The following is a 17,527-nucleotide window of genomic DNA, read 5'->3' as shown; positions in this document are numbered from 1 at the left end:
GTATCTGGACCTATTGGAAGGCATCGCTTAAGATGATGTTTACCCTTTCCAGCTCCTTCACAAGGATTTTAGCCAAGATGGTGCTGTTCCCAGGATTCCGGTCAGTTTTTTTATGCAAGGTCCATCGCAACATCCCTGTGAAGCCAAAAAAAGGAAAAAGGGGCTAGGAAGTGATGATAAGGAGTGAGCACATTCTAACAAAATTAAAGACTAGGAGTATGGGGATCGGGGTTCTTCTTCCAGAATTAGAAAGTCCAGATTAGGTATATGGCAGCAGCATAGGTAAGCCAGTATATTTCCCTATGCAGAAAAGCCTGTACTTCAATTGGTGCATTTTCCATGATGGATAAGTCATGCTGCCCTGAGCACACTGATGGGGTGTTATAGGGCTTAGGGCTCCAGCAGGAGACTCTCCCCTACACTCATTACATTTATCTATCTTCCATGGAAGAGATGTGAGCAACAATCTCTGAGCCAATGCCTTCTCTCTAGCAACACTTGGTGTGAATGTATGTGAAGGCTTGGGCACTATTCACAATGCAAGGCCTCAAAGTAGTGAAAGACTGTCAAACCCCAAGCATTCGGGAATCATGAATCAGGTCCTAAAAAATTAAGGTGGTTCTAAAAACCTGATGATTTGTAAACCAGTGCTAAATGTTTGGTTTTTGTATTTGCCAGCTGACTCCCAAATGTTTTGGCTGCACTTGTGTTACATTTTTAAGTATATCTCCACAAGCTTGAAAGGTAGAAAATAATTATAATACAATAGGGAATGGCAGGGTACAGAGAGGTGTGAAAGAAGAAGATATAAGTCTCTTGCTACTAGGAGCTGGGGGTTTGATGAAAATGCTAGATGTTGTGAGACTTAAAAAGAGACAGCAAAACACTGCAGACAAATAAAAACTGTGTGCATATTTATATGGCTTCCCTTCTGGCCTTGGGTCCACTAGTGACAAAGCCCCACCCACTCACTCCTACTGGGCACAAAGACCTGTAATTAGTGGAGTAGGTAGCTTGGTCTGGCTTCGAGTGCACACCTTAGAGTTTAGCTTAGTTGGTCTGCCTTGGAAAAACCTAAGAGTAGCACTGAGAATGGGAGGGGAAGGGCAAATGCCAAACAGACATGCCCCATGCGACAACAACTTCCCCTTGGTACAACTGCTTCAATCCTGGTTTTTAAATGAATGCTAAGCCAACCCAGAGAGAACCAGGAAAGAGTATGCTACTTTCCTGCATTGAGTCCATGCTCCTGGTGACTTGATCCAAAGCAGAAGTGGGGAGTGGGATCAGTCCTAATATGCCCCCCACTCACAATGACCCATTTGATATTATGGGTGCATTACTTTGCATAACATGGAATTTGCACCTTCATCTCTTCTGGACCAGTAACTCTCTTTAGCTGGTCAATTAGATCTGCTTACCACTGTCTCCAGGATAAAAATCACTGCACTGAAACTGCTCTCTGATGTTGTCGGTTTGCTGGCAATGAAAGACTTAAAGAAAGAACATCTCAAAAACAGTCTGCCCACCAGGCCCTGCCTAAGATGTTGAATAACTTAGTGTGCACTGACAGCCCTTGTTTTTTAATGTTCAGCAGCAGCAGCAGCAACAACCACAGCCTTTTCTATAAAGAACAGGCTGCAGTGTGTAGGGCCCCATCCCAGCAGAACACCAGCTGGGCTGCCACATGCGCTTCTGCTATAAAGACAAAAGGAATGGAAATGTGTTCAGTTCTAAGAACACTATGGGTGGCATGTTTCAATAAGACACTGGATAGCGCAAAGTGTAGGCACCCCCATGTCTGACTGTGGTTAGGTTGTATAGCCACATCCTTTGTGCACCTTATGTATGTGTTCTGTTGGCCATTTAGTGACAGAATTGCACTTAATTGTTTGGAGTGACTTTTAGAATATGTCTTCACTGAAATCAAAGGTATGATTCAGCACAGGTGAGCACAAATTTTAATCTGTGCTACCTAGCACAGGTAGCAATAGCACTGAAGATGTGGCACAGATTTCAGGTGGGCTAGCAACTTCAGGCTCTCTTGTGAGCTTGTTCTGCCCATGAGTCTACATGTCCACTGCTGTTGTCCATGCTAGTGAAGTCAAGGCTAGTGTTAGCATGCCAAGTCTTACTGCACACTTCTGACTACAATGTAGGTATGCCCTAAATGAAACTCCTAGGGTACATTTTGCAAATTGCCTGTGGAGGGTATACTGTAAGAAGCTGGGAATTATTAGCTGTGGCATATGAGGGCTAGGGTCTGCTCTCTCTCACATTAGCTTAAATCTGGAGCAACTCTGATGACTTCAGTTCTTACTTGCGCTCAATTCTCACATCACAATTTGGCCCATGGCCTGGTGAATAATTCAGTGTCCCACAAACCAGGATGCCTGATTCTGCTTCTCGCTCACTCCATAACCATGAACAAGATCCCCAGACTTCAAGCTCTTTTTAGCCTTCTGTTAAAAAAGGAAGATAATGTTCCTCTCCTCCTCCCCCTCCAAAGGCAGTGGTGACGTGTGAAGAAAGGCCTTTGAGATCCTGTGATAAAAGTTCTATAAAAGGGCTGAGGATTATTATTGCACTTCCATAGAGATTTGCTTGCCTGTCTGGGGCAGGCAGATGTTGCTGCTGTTCCTAGAATGCAGCACTTGAAAAGTTAGCTACTGATGTCCAACAGGAACAAAGGGTATAAAATCCATGCATATTAGTTTTTCAAACATTAAGAATTGGGCAAGATAAAATCTAATTTCAATTAACTGTAAAGTATTCTGAAAGTTCCAAGTAAAATCCATCTTTTCATGAATTAAGTTTCCCAGGACTCTAGAGTGCAGTTATTTGATTGACAGCCCAAGGTTTCACCCTGCAGACCAATGATACAAGGCACTTAAAATTACCTTATTTATTTGGGGAGCCCAAAACACTTAATCAAGAAGAACATTAACCCATTTGGAGGTAAACTAATAGGGAAACTGAGTCAGAGAAACGTGAGTTATTGAATATCATACAGTAAATCAGTGGCAGAGCTGGGAACGAAGCTCTGAACTCTGTTACTCAGTCTCCTGATCTAATCATTATATCTTTCTGGTTACAGAGCAATCAGAATTTTGGAGACTGGAAAGAAGAGAAATTAGATTTTGAATTTCTGTGGGGAAAAGTCTTGTTCAGAATCAGGAGTTGGTCAAAACTTTTGGTCTTTCTGGGAACAAGTCCAGCAATGCACGATCAATGTATTGAGGAGATAAGAGCTTTCCAAATCATCTACCCCAGTTTGGTCAGAGTAGAACAGAACACCTGGATGTTATGGGGCCAGTGGGACCAAATAAAACCAAAAACAGCTGACTCTAAGATATTCTAAGACATAAAAAACAGCACTAGATAGCTGGTAGCTGTACAGAAAGAGCGCCTATCTTACCTCGCTCATTCTGGAAGGCAGGGTGGTGTCCATCGAGTTCTCGAAGCAGGGCATGCACGCTGCGGAGAATGTCTGACTCAGCCTCTAATGTAGAGAGGAGGAAAATGATGTGAGCCACCAAAGCAGCTCTGCTGTTGTTTCACCAGTTATACAGCCTGGGGTTCAGGAGAGATGTATTCACTGCATATAGGCAAAGCACTTATACTTTTATCACTTTTATTTAGGATAGATCAAACGTTTTCCAATGTTAAAAAGGTCACATCAGAATGGGAGAACACTTGTATGGATCTCTGTAGATTAAGGCCAAAATATTTAGAACTGGGTTGCTAAATGCTAAAGATATAATTTAGCTATGCTGCTAAATGCTTGATAGTGAATTCCCTGATTTAGCACAGGGAAAGTATGGAAATGGAGGCAACACAAATTCTGCAGATGACTGTTTGAGAGTCGTTAGGAAGAAGTGATTCAGTAGCAGATAGTCTATCGAACAATAGAAGGTTCTTCAAACTCTAGTATTATAATGGAGTGATGACAATTTACAGCAGGTAAAGATTTGGTCCATAATATGAAGTATCATCTTGAGAACTAGTCAAAATTTGTGTGTAGAATAGGGAATAAAGATACTGCCAAAGAAATCAACACTGATGCTGAGACATTTAACAGTGTATACACTCATTCTAGGAACAGAGAGAGCATTAGTTTAGATTGTTATCATTAACAACCTCGGTATCTGAAATTCAGAAAACTTAAAGTTCAACAACTTTATCTCCTTCTTCCCAACCCTGTTCCTTATACCTATACCAAGAGACATCCTTCTAGCTACTGCATTTCAAATGTAAGACCCTTGTTCCTTACCATACTGCCCCGTATGCTAATTAATGACGTAAAAACTCCCCCACCCACTTACTAGTCATTTGAAGACCCAGCTACGTTAAGTTTCTTGTTTGTTTTCTTCCATTTATGAATCCTCCTACCTCATGACTGAGGTTAAGAACCCATAGTATTTTCATTGTTTATCCTCCACGTATGGTCACAAACTTATCCAACTCCATTCACATGCAAGCAAAATCTACTTTTCTTCCATGAAATCCCTTCTTGCCTCCTATTAACCATTCCATATATAACACAAAACACCTTCTGCTCTACAAACCAGAAATAACTTTGCCATCACCATTATTTCTGTGAGTGATGTGGTTCTGTAATCATGATATTCGATCTCTGGCCTGACAACATCCACCACGTACATACTGGTTTGACTTCCAGAGTACCTGTTTCCTAAGCAGGCTATAAATGCAGGCACACTCCAACTCCAAACCAATGTTTCCAGTGCTAAGAATTTTACAGGAATTCTTAGAATTGGAAACAAACATCTGGCCATGGACTGTTAACTAGCTGAGAGCAGGTAACTTTCCCACTTTATTCAGAATTACACACACACGTATGAATACACACGCAAGCACACAACCCAGTCCAAAATTTACCATTCCTTTAGATTGCCTTTAGTATTAATTTAACTATTTTTCTCCTGTGTTCAGCTGCATTTGAATTCCTTCCTGCAGAACTCCTGTATCACAGACCCTACTTCCTGATGCTTCAAAGATGCCAAAATTAATCACTGGCCTAGGACTCCTTTGGATTTATAGCCTGCCTAAGAAAATTAGCTTCTCTGAAGATTGAAGGCCAGAGCGTGCAGTCTGGATGTTGTCAGTCTGAAAACAGTTTATAGTGATAGGTGGGTATTATGATCTCAGAATCAAACCTGGAAGGTGATGGTGAGGGTCGTTCTGGTTTGGAAAGCAAAAGGTGCTTTATAGTTTTTATGGAATGGTGAATGGGAGTCCAGGACAGCTTAGTGGAATTGTAAATGGGGCAGGAGGTCTGTAAGAACTGGATTAAGATGGTAAAAAAGAAAAATGTTATGGTTTCTTGACCTCAGTTAGAAGGTTCATACCTGGTAAGAAACTGGTGAGTTAGTAAATGCCAAAGCAGCACTTCCATATGAATGAGTTTATACTTTACCATGTAGAATGGGGGACAATACACTGAGGAACACATATCTTAAGACTTTTCGACACACAGTCATACCAGTTTAGTAAAACCTGTGAAGATACCAATTTTGATTTAAGAATACTTTATTGAGAGTGAATCAGAAATGATTTATCCAACTTTCTCTACATATTTGTTAGTCTGTTTAGTTGGTTGCTTTTTTTTTTTTTGATTGCTGGGTCTTAGATCATAGATGAATTAGAGGGAGTAGGGATTTGGATAAAATCAGTTTAGTTGTTCCTGGGATGTATGGAAGTAAGGAAAAAATAGTTTGCCCAAAAGTTCTACTTGAAATATTTGCACTTTTACCTCTAAAATATGGCCAATAATAATGGGCTGGGTTCCTACATACTCTGTCAACACTGAAGGGGCTTAGTGTAAATGAGAATCAGGTCTAGATTCTGTCTGAATTGTGGCAACTTGCAATGGACCAGGATCCCACCATACAAAAACAGCACAAAAAGCAATCTCTGCCCCAAACAGCTTACTATATTTCCCACTGAAGGAAGGAGGAAAACTTCAAGTATTAAGGCAGCCCTTTAGGTATGTATATAGGGTTTTGGACTGAGTCTCTTCTTGAGTTCACTTCAGTCAGCAGAGGGTAAGCCTCAGGTACAGACCGACACAGCAGTGGAAACCTTTCCCAGAGAAATGGACTTGCAAAGGTTCATAGAGGAAACACTGCAGGCAGGGGACATAAATGGCCCTGCGCCATCCAGGAACAGATCGATACCAGACTTGTAGAACAAACTGGCAGCATCCAGAACAACTCAGACATAACAGCCATTTACTAAGAGGAGATCTCTTGCATACAGCCATGAAGCCTTTCACAAACACCTTCACTTCGTAAAGAAGATGAAGGAAGCAAAACTCTCTAAATTTACATGCTCCAACAACAACCCTATAATCCATCCAAGGTAATAGTATCAGTCTATCCAACCACACCCAAAGAGTTCAGCATCAGGAAAAGCTTTCATTAAAACAAGATTTTTTTCATGGAATCTTGATCAAAATTACTATGGAAAAATTATATTACTGTATTATTATTATTATATTATATTATTATTCTGATATATTTTGGAATTAAATATTTTTCTTTTTTGAACATTTTGAATTGTGGACATTTTTCATTCTGAATATTCTTTTCATTATATACCCCTTATTTTTCACATTTGGTGGCATGCTGTGCATATTCAGCTGTAGTTCCATGTCATACTAGGACATAATGCAATAGCTGAACTATTCTGCTGGTTTTCATTTATCTTTTTAAATTGTTGAAGTCAGATGTTACTTCAAAATTATTTCTAAATCAAAATGTGTTCTGTTTGCATTTTAATAAATTATTTCCATGTGTGGATCAAAGTGTTAACCTATTCTATTACAATACAAACAAGAAAGATTTTGACTTAGAAAAGAAGATAAAATGTGTCAAACAGCATGATGTAGGAGCCGTCCTTTATTATTTTACAAATAAAAAATAGTGGTTAATTTTTATACTAGGTTATAATATGACATACTAATTGTTATTGCTGAGTTCCTTTGAAATAACATAAAATAATAAAATATAACTTGGAAACACCCATAAAGTAACATTTGGAATAAAAAGTCAATTTTCAAAATTCCAACATTTAAAATTTCCAAAATAATTTTTTCTGAGTTTCAATTACACATGAAATGATAAAAATATTGGGGGGGTTTTGCTTCATTATTGATTTTCAAAATTTCCTACAAAATGGAAATTTCAAGTTTCACCAAGTTGTATTAAGAACATCTCCAATGAAGAACATGGAAGAGTTGCCAAAGCTACTAGAATGACCTGCAGTGCTGTGCTTGTCTTCTGGTTAATCATAAAGATAGAGAAAGAAACCCAAAAATAAGCCAGCAGGTTCTATATAGTTCTATATAGTATCTTCTACTATTCTTTTCTTTGTCCAGTTACAGCACTCTATGTACCCTTAAAGCAAATAGCCAAATGCTAATTGTACTATATAGGGTTCTTATTTAATTACAGGTATTGTGTATAGCATTTGAGAAGGCCTTTTCCAGTTACTTATCATTTTGCTAACTTTTTTCTTCTGTGAATGAAATTTCCCATGCTTGGTTTTGTGCCCAAATTAAAATTTCTGGGAAACTACTGTACCGGCTCGAGGTGATAGGGGTTTTGTTCATCCTCTGGAGCAAGTTTACTGTATGGCTTTTGGCAAGTTACTTAATTTTTTGTGCCTCAATTTCCCATTTGTAAAATGGTTTGTTTTGTCTGTAAGCTTTTCAGGGAAGGAGAGCTCTGACACTGTCTCTACAGCACCCTGCACAATTCAATCCTAATTTTCATGCATCCAAGTTGTGCTACCTCTCTGTGCAGAGTTATATTAACCGTCCTTCGTTAGGTCAGCAAATAACACCCTTGTTTTGGAGACGGGAAAACTAAGGCACAAAAAAGCTGATGAGAGATGGTTGTGTTGAAAATAAAAATGGATTGCTGGACTACCAGGCCCAGCCATACAAACAGCCTTCCTCCCTATGCCTTCTTGAGAAACAGGCAGATGAGCTACCTGCTCAGCCCCTCCCAAATACTGGTGTAGCAAGGTCTGCATCCATCCTAATAATTTAGGGAAGTTATATCTCAGTAAGCCTCTTGCTATGATGAAGGCTACAGAGTTGCATGGCAGGCATAAGCAATGTCCCCCCCCGGTAGTGTCTGCCCACCCCCACAAGCAAATGGTGATCACAGACCAGTGTTCTCCATGAATGCGCCAAGGTTGTAGCAGGGGACTGTTCTGTCTGTTGCAACGCTTCCTGCACAGCTGGGTGAGTGGATGGCAGCTTCTCACTCCTACCAGGCATGGCCTTATGTCCTCTGTCTATCCTGCAAAACAAGAGCGTGGCATGTTGAGCCTCAAGATGATAATGAAATCAGGCCTGCCAAGGTGTGACAGCCAGAGGGAGGTTGGGCAAAACCAGGGAGCTACCATTTGCCCAGGCAGCTACAAAGCATACTGACAGCCAGACTCCCCAAACAGTCGAGACCCTGCAAGGGAGACCATGGTCATAATTGTTCTTTCATTGCCAACATCAGCAGAGACCTGGGATTGAATAGGTCATGAACACAGACTTTCCCTCTGCCCCCTGGTGATGATTCTTCCTGGCCATCGGATGAGTATAATGGAGAAGTGATGTATGGGATGAACTGGATCTGCTATTGCCCATACAGTACCTGATCTAGTGAGAGAGAGGATAGTAGCTTTTATGGCTAGAAATCTAACTTAATCACACCAAGAGGTCTTTCTGAAACTTGTCTGAATGCTGGTTCTTTACCAGGGATATTGGTTGTAGCCGTGTTAGTCTAAAGGCAATAGCAGTCAGAACTCTTGTGGTAGAGGTGATATTCTTATTAGATACTTGATTAGATTAGATAGTTAGATAGTTGTAAAGGAATTTCTTTATTTGCAAGCTTTCAGGTTCTTGACCAGGACCTCCTCAAAACCTTGGAAGGTCTCAGGGCTTGTTTCAGCACCCTGGTGTCCAATGGAAAAGACGACTTCTTGCTCGAGTCCTTGCTCCATGTTCCCTATCTCACTCTAAAGGTGATAGGGAACCACTAAATGGTGGGACTTAGGGGCTGGTACATCTAGGATTGGAAATGTCATGAATTATGCCTGAAAGGGACAGGCTGCACCCATGGTGTTAGCTCAGCACAAGTAGTAGGCCTGTGCGAATAGGCAGCTATTCGATTCAGCTTTGGATCCAGCCGCTTTGGGTGCCAGGGATCCAATCCGGAGCTCCAGACTGGTTTCCTGCTTCAATTTGGCCAAAGTGGCTCTGAAGCTTTGGAGTCACTTTGGCGATCTAGCTATAGGGTATAATGGGGAATCAATGAAATATCTATAACTTTGTTGATTTTTGTCTGATTTGGATGAAACTTGCAGAGGTGGTAGCCTCTGCTGAGAGCATAAAGCCTGCCAAGTTTCAAGAAGATCGGTATAGAGGTTTGGGGGGAATTGCACCCCTAATTCTTGAAAGCAAAACTCATGTCACATGTGTGTGTTACATCACAGGGGGTGAAAACTGCAGGGGTGGTGGCCCCTGCTGAGGCCACAAAGCCTGCCAAGTTTCAAGAAGATTGGTGCAGGGGTTTGGGGAGAACTAGTACCTACTAGATAATGAGTTAATTAGCAAGGATTAACACCTACAAAACCCGAGACTAAGGAGAGGAAGGAATCAATACAGACAGTCAACTGCCCCAAGACGGAGACAGTTAGTTGCACAACCACCCATGTCATGTGTTTTGCCTGTCAGCAGCTAGAGGTGCAAGGCCCCAGAACCCAGAAGCCCTGCACCGATCTCCTCCACAGCTGGCAGGCTTCGTGACCGCAGCAGGGGCTAGCAGGCCTGCAGTTTTCAGCTGGCTGCGCCGTAACACACGCAGTGTCACCCATGTCACGAGTTTTGTCTGCCAACAGCTTGAGGTGCAGCTTCCCCCAAACGCTTGTACCTATCTCCTTGAAACTTGGCAGACTTTGTGACCTCAGCGTGGCTACCACCCCTGCAGTTTTCACCCCTCCTGTGGTGTAACACATACACGTGACATGAGTTTTGCTTTCAAGAATTTGGGGTGCAGTTCCCCCCAAACCCCTGCGCTAATCTTCTTGAAACTTGACAGGCTTCATGCTCTCAGCAGAGGTTACCACCCCTGCAAGTTTCATCCAAATCAGACAAAAAGCAACAAAGGTATAGATATTTAATTGATTCCCCATTATACCCTATGGCCAGATCTCTGAAGCAGCACCGAAGCTTTTCTGAAGTGGTTTGGAAGCTCCAAACTGCTTCGGAAAGCCTAAAGAAGCCAGCGCTTCAATCCAGACATGCTGTTTTGGTGTCCAAAGTGTCTGAATCTTTTCCGGATCCGAAGCACGGTCCAAAGCCTCACACAGCCCTAACAAATAGTAGCACGCTCCATGCATCCTGTTCTTTAATTGCATTACACCAAATTGAATTGGGTTGAATTTAAAAAGCAGGTCTGCTCCTCTTCAACTCCTGTTATTGCATCTCTGGGTTTGGGCTTCTGCGGGATGTTCTTTAGGGAGAGTAGAATTTAATTTTTGGAGTTGAAATCCCACTTCTCCCTCATCCCAGTGTAACCCCTTCCTTCTTACTATAATAAACCTGACCTTCAATCAAACAGTCCTTAATTCACTGGGAGAAGGGGTATATAGACCCTCTATTATTAAAGTATATAATAATAAATAATATAAATAAATAATATATATAAATAGTATAGTGGATGTCAGATAAATTAAGGATATACTTAATTTAGAAAGTATATATTAAGTATATACCCCTTCTCTATTAATTTCACTGGGACTGAAAGATGTCGGCAGAGCTATGCATGGGGGATACCAAAACTGGAATCTCAGGTTGGGACTGAAGGGCCCCGGGAGAATGTCGTGCACCTGTGGAGGGCGAGCCTGCAGCTGGGATAGCAGAGAGCCTCACGTCAGGACTGAGGGGAATCATCAGAGCTTTGGTGAGTGCATGAATGGGACAGGAAGAAAGGCTTTGGTCAGGATTGGGTCATAGCAATTAAGCAGGGTAAAGGAAAGGCACTCTGTAATTGGCTTTAGCCTGTGCTTTCAGCCCAGTGCTTTGACACAGTCGGGTTGTATGATGAGAGTGGAGGAAAAACAGGAACTGGTGGTGATGGTAAGCGGGGAATGCAAAGGGAGGAAGAGGAGGAAGGGTGGGGACTGCAATGAGTTACAGAGAAGCAGTATGAGCACTCTAATAGCAAAGGTGAGCTCCTAAAACATCAGCATTTCTCAATACAGGTCAGGCGTCAGGGACTGAAGCTGGCCACCAATTTTTTGTCCAAATGCTCTCTGGATCAAGCACTGTGTCTATACAATTACATTTTGCTATGAGAATTTTTTAAATCTTTGAAATGTAATTGAAGCAAAACACTTCATTTAGGGTCAGATTGGTGTTTGACTGCATCTGTCTATGATGCTGCAGTGCTGCGTGGGGGCTGGAATCATCTGCTTCATGCCACATTCTCTCCATCCACACTGGGAAGTGGTTATTTGTGTTAGTCTTAAATCGGGAAGAAGGCTGGGCAGGGCGGCACCTTTCAGATTAGGAGCCATCTTTCCTTCTGTTCAGTCATTGCCTTCCTGAGTTATGAATCTTGACCATGCTCTGTTTCTGACAGTGCCCTGCAGTATGCCTCTGCCCCAGCTATACCTTGTATCCCAGCAGTCATGTAACCATGGGTGTATGCACAGACATAAATAGCCGTAGGCAAACTGATTCTATTCCAGCCTGCTTGCATCCCTGAAAACTAGTTGATGTCAAAGGTGGGTGGGTCCTGCAGGGGCTGCTTTTTTGTGACTTAACAGTAAGATGATAGTGTGTTACAAAAGTAGATGTTTTTCTTTTTTTTTTTCTTTTTTTGGTAAAAATATATGTCCATATATATATATATATATGGATATATGGATATATATATATGCTTATATATATCTACACTCTGAGTATCACTCCACAAAGAGAACCTTAACCTGTTACAAAAACTGCACCTGCGCGCCCATACAAAGGCTCGTTGGCCACCCAAACCCGTTACAATATCTGCATCATTTACTACACACACAAGCAACTTCTGGTCTCTCAGATCAGGCAACCCTTTCCTTTCATCCCCACCCCACTTGCGGGGTCACATACTCAGTTCACCTGTCAAAAGTAGATGTATTCATGGATTTTCAGGACTTGAACAGTCAAGTGCATATTGCCATTGTGAGATAACTCATTGATTGAACATGTTGCAGAGGCAGGCATATCACTATGGGTGACTCAGGTCCCTTGGGAGCATTCTGCTTTCTATATTTCTTTAAAAATTTATTTAAAAAAAAAAAAAAAGAATTCTGCAGCAACTGAAGTTTACAAAATCTACCACAGCTCTGTCTGCTTTTTATTTCTGGCTTCTGCCTCTGACAATCAGCCCTGGATCTCTGCTATCCTCACAGACTTCCGCTCCTCACTGGGCAGCAAGCTGCTCAAAGTTAGTGTAGCTAGAGGGAGGGGGAGGAGGGGAAGGGGGGAGTTTCCTGTTGTGATGGCAGCATGCATCCTGCCATCTGACAGCTGGAATTGCTGAGCTAGTGGACAGAGACAGAAGGCAGGAGGGGCAACAGCTCCAGTCTTGTCAGGAGCTAAACCCTATTCCTCTCTTTGCATGGTTTAGGAGGTAGCTCAATCTAGGGACTAGGGGTGCATACACACCTACAAAGTCGATGTAAAATAAGGTGCCTTAACTAAGTCAATTAAACTAAATTGACTTAAGCCACATCAGAATGTACACATGTACAGCTCCTTGGCAGAGCAGCAGCCATAAGCTGTGAGCTAACTAATGTGACTCAAGATAATACACCCCAGAGGTGTATTGACTCTGCTCCATATACGTGTGTACATTCTGACAGTTAAGTGGACTTTAAAAAGTTAAGTTGGCTTAACTGTCAGAAAGTTAGTAGGTGTGTACACACCCTAAAAGAGGGGGTGGTTTTATCCCTGGCTGTAGAAAGGGATCTCAATGTCACTGTGATGTACATCGCTTTTCTTTTATGTGCCTCAGTTCTCAGTTGGCAAAATGGGAGAAACCCTATTCTCCCAGACACAGGGAAGTGCTTGGCTTTTTTACTTCAGCTCAATAAGGCATTTCCTGATTCTCGGGGGGATGGCAAAGAGCTATGGGTCATTATTTAGTAAAGCAAACTATTTCTTGTCTGAGCTTACCAACTCACTCCATTTGCAAGTTTCTTCTGCTCACTGCCATACACTCTCCCACCCTCCTTATCTAACTCTTACTGCAATGCAGAATACTTCTCTTTTTTCTACTTCTCTCTTTCTTTCTTTGGTAAGCCTAATTGGGCAACATGAGCAATTACTCAGAGATTAAACATGTCGTTAGAGGGTGACCAATATTCTGTGGTGATAACAGACTTTCAAGGTTCCACATACAATTAGCACCCTAGCACGCTATCTGCTCCTCATGAGTAGGCAGAAGACATGTGAGCTTAAACCAGTGAGAAGTAGTGAGGAACCCCTTGTGGTCTTGAAGTTTTCCTCTCTTCTATTTTTAAGGTTCTGTTTAAGCTGCAGCGAATACAGCCCTCCTTCCAACTTCCTCTTTGCTACCTCTTATCTTGACTGCAAAGGCTACAAATATGCTCAGCCTCCTGACCTCTCATTTTTCTCAGCAATGTTGAGAAAACTGTACAAAACAAGTTAAAATGTGTGATGGCTTTTCTCCCTTCTCTCCAATCCACAGGATCTCCCAGTGTCAAATAACCCTCCCCCCTCCCCACCATGCTGCAAATTAGTAGTGCAGGGAACACCTGCATGTGCAGCATGTGTAGTGTGTGGCACCATAGATGGGTCTGCGGCACCATATACTGCACGTCTGCATTCATCTGGATGCGTCCCATGAGGCCCCAAATAATCCCCTCCTGTTCCATTCTCTAGGCCAGGAGCTAGCTTGTGAAAATATCCCCTGTGTTCATAGAAAGATCATGCCTTTAATAACTTATATCTAGATGCAAAAAACTGCCCCAAGGAGTAGGCATGATAATGCCAGGACAGATATAGGCAGTTCTCAACTTAAGATGTTTCAAATTACAATGAATGGCACTGACAACATTTATAAATTGACACTCTGTTTCGACTTTCTGAAGTCAGTTTTGACTTTAAGGTGCTTGATCCAATGCAACACCATGCCAGCGAACAAGTTCGCTGTATCACTCATTTCCCTGGAGAACATCTGTCCAAACTTCCTTGGACACTTTCCTTAAGAAAGCAGACGAGACTCTAGAAAAGCTTGCAACCAAGACTTCGGAGAAGACTCCAGCCAAGAGCCCTTCAAAAAGTCCAGCAAAGTCACCTCAGAGAAGTCCTTCCAAATCAATATGATTGCTATTTACAATCTAAATACATTAATGTAGCTATATTAATCATCTCTAATTGATTGAGTACAAAATTTTGGGTTATTTTTGGTGAAAATAGGGCATCGGGCCTTGGTTCAGGAACCAATCCCCCATTTATAAGATTAGTACAATCAAAATCACCAAAATTTAGCATTCAAAAAGCATGAGGTACATTCCCCAAAGTATCATGAGCCTGCCTTAAAAAACCTGAGTGTTAGGGTGCACGAGAGTGACATTTTCAGACTTCTCGCTGCAATTTTTAGAGCTCAAAACATATTAAAAAAGAAGAAGAAAGAGGGAAGTCGTCTATTATCCCAAAGCTCCATAAACTGGAACACAAAATATTGCAACTTTTTTTGGTTAAATCCCCAGACTAGGCAATTTGTATTATTTTATTTTATTTTATTTTTTAAAAGCCAGTTTGCTTCTGGGAAGACCACAGAAGCCTAGGGTCCTCTCTTCCACTACCTACCAGGAACAGGTCATAGAATGAGCATGGTGGTGACCTACTGAAAAATGACAATTATTGCCAATTTTGTTGATGGTTTTTATATCCAAGTCTCACTGCTGACACGTAGGAGGAGAGTTTAGCTTAATTTAGAACCCACCCACAAACAATACATTTCTAGATTTAGAATCAAGCTGTAGAAATATGAAGTCTTTTTGGCTGCTTGCAGACGTGAGAAAAAGAAACCCCAAACTGCGCTTTCCTTTAAACTCGGCATGCACCTGTGCCGAGCCCAGTACATGTCCAGAAGAGGCAGCGTGTTAGTTTAACCCAGCTCTGCAGTGTCTGTATAGACTGGGCACTTTACTAGGACTTTTTTGGTTCTTTTACCTAATAGCTGATTGAATCAGTTATAGATAAAAGTACGAAAAAGTCCTGTTGAAGTGCCCAATCTATGCAGATGCTGCAGAGCTGGGTTGCACTAATGTGCTGCTTGTCTGGTAAAACGTGTTTGTTTTTTTCCCCCATATCTGCAAGCAGCCAAAGAATTTTCCATTCATGAGAAGTTTAACATTCATTAGGGTTTTTTTGTTTTTTGGGTTTTTTTTTTTTAAATCTGACTCTTCTGGTGCTTTGGAAGCAAAAACAAGAGCTGTTAGTGCTTGGACAACAGACACTAAACAGAATTGAGTTTTAAATCTATGTTTCTTGAAAATGATTTCTTTCTAAGAAAAAATTAACATGACATTCTGAAACAACTCTTATATGTGTTACCTTAAATGTTAGTCTAGTCATGTCACTTAATGAACTATGAAACGACACTCAGATACTAGGGAAATAGGGATGGTTTAAGAACTGATACAGAACAGGAGGTAAAAAACCATACAATGTCGTGTCCTCCCCCCCGGCCCGTTTACCCTACAATACCAAACACAAATCCGGGAGAGCAAGAGGGACTCTATTCCTTCCTATGCTTCATCAAGACTTGTTTAACTACACTAGGCCTCAGTCACTTCCACTGGTGCAAACCAAATATGGCAATGGAGATGCACACATCAGGAGACAAAGGGATTGCACTGTAACTAAGACCCACAATTGGCCTGCACACATTTTTTTTATTTTTACAGGCAATGGACAAAAGAGTCTAGCCTGACTTCCAGACCATGGAGGAGTTGTATTAGTGGTTAGCAAAAGCATCTTCTGCCTTTGTAAACTGGTAATAACAGATATGGCCAGACAGAGAGGCCATAGACATGGAACCCTGCAGTACCCAGAAATGCTTCCTAGGTAGAACTGCTCTTTAGAGGAAATGATTCTCTGGAGAAATATCAAAACATTTCTTGAGAACCCAAGCCACCAAAGATTGATGTTCCGATCCTTAGTTATTACAGCTGATCCTCATCTGGGTGAATCAATGTAGTCTCACTGATCTTAGTAGAGCCATAGTAATTTAAACCCTGCTATTTGGCAGAAAGTATGGCCGGATGACACTTTAGGAATTAAGTGGTTCAGAGGGGCAAGAGCTTTCTTAGGCAACAACATACTGTGTATTTGATGAATTAGAGCACCTCATCAGGCTAAGAACCAACCCACGCTGCTGCTGGAAAGAAAACATTAGCCTTAGTCCTGATCCTGTAGACATTTAGGCACATTCATAACTTTGCGTCTTGCAAGGAGGCCTGTTGACATGGATGCAACTGTGCAGTTATACAATGTCATACGTGGTAGTAGGGTGGGAGCCTTGGCAGGTGGACAGCAGGCCCAGTGGAACGGCGAGTCACTGCAGTGACACAATAATCCCCTACAATTTCTGTTCCGTACCACAGTTGTCCGGTTAAGATTGATGACTTAGTTTGGACAGCTTAAAGGACATGGAAAAAGAGTGCAACATGAAATGAAGAGCTATACCAGCAAGCATTTGGCAGCTAAGGGCTCAGAGTCTATTTTCATTGCAAATACCTATTTTTGAAAGGTGTGTAACACCCACATGGTGGGAACCTGTCATCACATCAGTTATAGAAACAAGTTCTTCATAAACTAGACTATTATGGTATTCACAAAAAAGAAATCCCACAGCAAAAATGGCTCAGGAAGAAAAAAGTAATTATATGGAAACAGAGTCAAATCTAAGGAGTTCCTTTAATCATCATGTCATAAGTGATATCACTATCCAAGAGGGTGGAGAACCAGAACAATGACAAAGACACTGTGTGGAAATCACTGAACCAGCATGGAGCAGCATGATGGATGGAGCAGTGGAAACTGTCAGCTATATAAATAGAGTAACCTGAAGAGGAATACAAAGCCTGAAGCATACGGGTTATATATAGTGCTGGGTTTTGAAAGCAGGACAGGGTGTGCTTTTTGGAATGAACACCCATTATCTATACAAAGGTAAAATCACCTTCCCATTTCCCACTCTCTTTCTCCCTGTTTATGCATCTTGGTGGAAATCGTACTGAGGTCTTTATCCAGCACAACCCCTCAGTTCTTCTCAGTCACTGCTTTCCAGGACAGCACAGTCCATTCTGTAGGTAGCCTGTGTTCCTTGCTCCTGCACTTCTACCTTGGCATTTGGCTGTCAGAAAGGGCATTTTGTTTGAATGGGCCTTTCTTACCAAATAATCCATATTATTTTGTCCAGCT

The 17,527-nt window shown here is 41.7% G+C and overlaps 1 protein-coding gene across 7 annotated transcripts in view; it reads right to left on the bottom strand.

Moving 5' to 3' along the window:
- Window positions 1–17,527, bottom strand: part of PIK3R6 (phosphoinositide-3-kinase regulatory subunit 6) — a 73,009-nt gene that overhangs the window by 35,817 nt on the left and 19,665 nt on the right. For 6 of the 7 annotated variants that reach the window (XR_003095810.1, XM_025212895.1, XM_025212893.1 and 3 more), the window contains 3 exons: window positions 8,198–8,330; window positions 3,419–3,502; window positions 44–135 (listed from right to left, as the gene is read on the bottom strand). Coding sequence is in view for 6 of the 7 variants with exons in the window: in XM_025212895.1 (XP_025068680.1) it covers window positions 44–135; window positions 3,419–3,502; window positions 8,198–8,210 (189 nt within the window). In the remaining variant the exon portion in view is untranslated. The remainder of the gene's footprint in view (window positions 1–43; window positions 136–3,418; window positions 3,503–8,197; window positions 8,331–17,527) is intronic. The other variant, XM_025212896.1, reaches the window with a different exon arrangement.

The sequence above is a fragment of the Alligator sinensis genome, unplaced genomic scaffold (assembly GCF_000455745.1).
Source record: "Alligator sinensis unplaced genomic scaffold, ASM45574v1 scaffold17_1, whole genome shotgun sequence".
Lineage (NCBI taxonomy): Eukaryota > Metazoa > Chordata > Crocodylia > Alligatoridae > Alligator > Alligator sinensis.
The sequence above is the reverse complement of the archived record's forward strand: the minus strand, read 5'-3'. Positions and strand labels throughout refer to the sequence as shown.